This window comes from Theobroma cacao, chromosome 7 (genome assembly GCF_053813885.1).
Source record: "Theobroma cacao isolate CCN51 chromosome 7, ASM5381388v1, whole genome shotgun sequence".
NCBI classification, from domain to species: Eukaryota; Viridiplantae; Streptophyta; class Magnoliopsida; order Malvales; family Malvaceae; genus Theobroma; species Theobroma cacao.
The window spans coordinates 6,841,826-6,845,568 of NC_142645.1; the positions used below are offsets into that span (position 1 = coordinate 6,841,826).

A 3,743-nucleotide genomic window follows, 5' to 3' on the forward strand; every position below is an offset into this window, starting at 1 on the left:
CAATGCCCCCAAAAATCCAAGCATGAATAGAGATGCAGAAAGGATTAGTTATACTTTCAATTCTTTTTGTAGGTTTAAGGAAGCTGTTGTTACACAATCTTATTCCATATGAAAGTAGTAAAGGAACAAAATAAAATCAAAAAACAGAACTCTTTCTTTCATCTACATGAGAAAATGACCATTTCTAAACAGAGGAAAGAGCTTTAGTTTGCTTCTCTAATTCCATATCAGATCAAAGGGATAAAGGATCAAGGACTTTTCCATATTAGCTGATCTGAGGTTACCTTATTTCATAAGAATTTTCAAAAGAATACCAGCTTCTGCTAGCTGAGTCTGTCCTAATTGAGGAAAAGATCAAATCTGAATTGGAACAAACAAGGTTTGCTTCTTAATAGTAACTCTAGGGAAAGAAACAGTAGCAACCCACACAAACATCACAAACAAAAAGTCTAGTAACATGAATCGCATGAAAAGTACAACAGAAAGAGAAACCATAGTTGAGCTCTAAGAGCCCACTCAAATATAAAATTAAAGCTACAACACAATGAACTGATAGAAACTAAACAAACCGGGGATTGAATAACCTGAAATCCACCCAGATTACTTCTTCCCACGGCAAAGGCCATTGATTCAAGGTGACAAAAATCTTCCCTCAAACTGGTCTTGAATACATCATGTCAGCTCCTCATCGACTTCACAGTAAACAATCAACTAGTCCTGAAAGACCACTTAAATAAATGGAAAAGATTGTAAGTGCAAAATAACGTAAAAATTGGACTGTTCATCAAAAACTAAATGGAAATAAGAAAGTGATTCTAAAAGTAAAACCTGCTAGAGGGCAAAGACTTTGGCTTTTTCTCCAATTTACTCGATCAATGGTGAGAATCAGAGGAAGCAGAGGACAGCTTATTGGCAATGCTGTCGTGCTCCTCTTCTTCGCCCTGAATTCGTGCTGGAATGCGAAATCCAGAGAATACACCTGATGTGGTGAATCCAATGCCAGATAACGCAGCTTGATGATGGATATTTTGTGGGATTTGCTGGTGATGATGATGATGGTGGTGGTGGTGTTGGTGTTCGTCGGTTGCAGAAATTGGCTGGTCTATCCAAGCACGAACCGTGGGCGTGTTACTGGACTGAAGGGGTCCCCTCTGAGAAAACAACTGGCTGTTTTGGCCAAAAGACGGTGGCAGCGCCTGTGGTGGTGGAGTGCCAAAGATAAATCCTCCTACTCCGCCACCAGCACCACTGCCACTGCCATTACCAGTATCAACAGCACCACCACTACTATTCCAAGCAACCAATCTCTGAAACCTTCCAATCTCTGCCGGATGTTGGTGGTGGTGCTCCCATCCCGCAGACGACCCATCAAAACCACCTAATGGGCTGGTTCCAGAGAATAAAACAGGTTCACTATGGTGTGCCTGTGCTGTAGCAGCTTGGTGATGGTGGTGGTGCAAAAGAATTGGCTCCGTGAATGACTGAAGCGAAAGCCGCAGATCTTGACTATGGCTGCTGGTCCTGGACAACAAATCTGGTGGATAATTCTGAAACTGTATAGAAGAAGACGGCGTCTCACTTGAAGCTCCCAATGGGAAAAAAGACTTAATTGTATCCGCAATCTCATCAGAAACTAAAGAAGGTGGAATAAAACCCGAAGTATTGTTCGGGTTATCTCCCATTTCTTGTTGCTGAAGACTTTGAACTTCGTTTCCCATTATTGCAGCCGTTCTTCTGCGAGTACCAGACCCAGCAGCAAGGTTTTCCACCGGGTTTCCACTGTGGTGGATATGAAACTGATAGGGTTTATCATTGTTTGCCGTTGTCGTCGTGTTTTGGTCGTCTTGGTTATTTGGTTTTGTTACTGAAGTCGTTGAAGTCAAAATTTCTGGGTTCCAAGGAGGTAGTTCAGCGAGCTCGTCAATGGCAGGTTTGGCCTTTTTGATAAGCCAATCGACAGCTTTGCTAGGGCGGTCGTAGCCGAGGCGGTCCTGGACGTCGTAGAACTGGATGGCGGTGTGAGCTGAGAGACGGACACGACGGTCTCGTGGACCTTTAGCGGTGCAAACTTTACTGTGACGGTCTTTTCTTCCAGTTGACCGAACAATGTGACCTCCTTGCACCTCAACGATCTCGCCTCCAGTGTGCCTTATCCCCAATCTTGACGATGTTGCAGCTTGGTGGTGGCTATCTCCCATTGTTCTTGCATGTTCGGTTGATTTTGAACCAAAAGCTGAAGAAGAAGAGGATGCGAAATAAGTGCGTTTCTTGGGTGGTTGTGGGGACTCTTGTTCCTGCTGTTGAATTACTTGTCTGTCCAGACTTGCATACAAACGTTGGCCTTGCTGTTGTTGGGATTGGGTTTCTTGCAGATATTGGTGATGGTGGGAAAAGAAGTTTTCTTGTTGGTTTTTGGGTGGCTCTTCTTCTTCTCCTCCTCCTTCTGCTACTCCTATATGACTTGAATTAAGAATTGGATTTTGATGCTGATGGTGATGAGGAGTATGATGCTGTTGCTGTTGTTGTTGTCGTTGCTGATGATGATGATGATTCCTTTGAGGATCCAGACTCAGGTCCTTGTGCTTTTCCTGTTCCAGCTTTTAATGGAGGACACTTTTTTTTGTTAGTGGGTTGTTGGTTCTTTACCCTCTCTTTGCTTCCTAATTTCCTCTTGCTGTCTGTGCTTCTGCCACCACACTGAAACCTGATACTGTTGCCTCCCCCAAAAGGCCCTGCCATTCAATGTTTCTAATTCCATCACCACAAAACACCACACCAAAAGGACCCCTCCCCCTCTTCCCCCTAACCAAGCCTGAAAAGAACCCTCCCCAGAAGGCTAAAAACCAGCTCCTATTCCCAGCCTAACCCATCTCTTTCCTTTATCCTTCTTTCTCTTTCTTTCTCTACCCCTTTCTCTCTCTCTAAACTCAGCTTTTAGCAATTGGGCCTCTATTATGTAGTACTGTAGTATTCAGTAGCCAAACTGTTGAAATGGGTTAACACTCAAAGACTTGACACCCACTTGAACGGGACAACCCAACAGCAACCAGAAGCAAAAAAAAAAAAAAAAAGAAAATTCAACAATGGTTTTCTTGGAAAACAACAACTTCAAAGTTCTTCATTACTACTACTGCTACAATTATGTTCCTAGAGGGCCAAAAAAACCAAAAAAAAGAAAAGAAAAGAGAAAGAGGAAGAAAAGATTTTGTTAGAACAGTAAATATAAAGCCTAGCTAGTATAGGGAAGAGGAACACTTTCTTGGCCTATAGGAGCCCTTGACGATGCCAGTGGTAAGGGTGGCAGTGTTTGGTCAGAGAAGAGATTAAAGATCTCTGTGATCTCATCACTGCATCTGCTGCTGTTCTTGTACTGCCCTACACTAAACAAAAATAACACCAACCCAAAACGAAACTCCCCCCTCATTCAATCAGCTAAACTTAACTGGACTTCCCCTCCTCTCCACTTTTTTACCTTTCTCAGTAAGACCCCCTCATCTTGAAGTATATTTGATTTAAATTTTCATTTGTCTAGAACGTTGTTAACCTGGTAACCTTTTTTAGATTTTTTTCTCTTTTACTTCCTTCCTAGCTAGAAGTTAAGAACCGTTGGTTATAGTTCAAGGGACTGTCTGGATGCTTTGTTTTGATAGATTAGATGGATGGATAGATCCCTTATATGCCACCATCACAACTTTTGACAATGACCCCTTCACAGCTTTTTTTTTTTTTTTTTCTGCTTTCTC

General features: G+C 42.5%; 1 protein-coding gene across 2 annotated transcripts; it reads right to left on the minus strand.

Annotated features, from left to right (window-relative positions):
- Positions 1-361: 361 nt before the first annotated feature.
- On the minus strand, positions 362-2,598 carry LOC18594127 (transcription factor TCP4-like). 2 transcript variants are annotated; one of them, XM_018124761.2, is made up of 2 exons: positions 829-2,598; positions 362-728 (listed from the first exon to the last, which is right to left on the minus strand). In XM_018124761.2, the coding sequence occupies exon 1, from the start codon at positions 2,196-2,198 to the stop codon at positions 873-875; it is 1,326 nt and encodes a 441-aa protein (XP_017980250.1). In that variant the 5' UTR covers positions 2,199-2,598; the 3' UTR covers positions 362-728; positions 829-872. The 2 variants fall into 2 exon arrangements, with proteins under 2 accessions (XP_017980250.1, XP_017980251.1); XM_018124762.2 differs by having other exon boundaries at positions 362-717; positions 829-2,342.
- Positions 2,599-3,743: the final 1,145 nt, after the last annotated feature.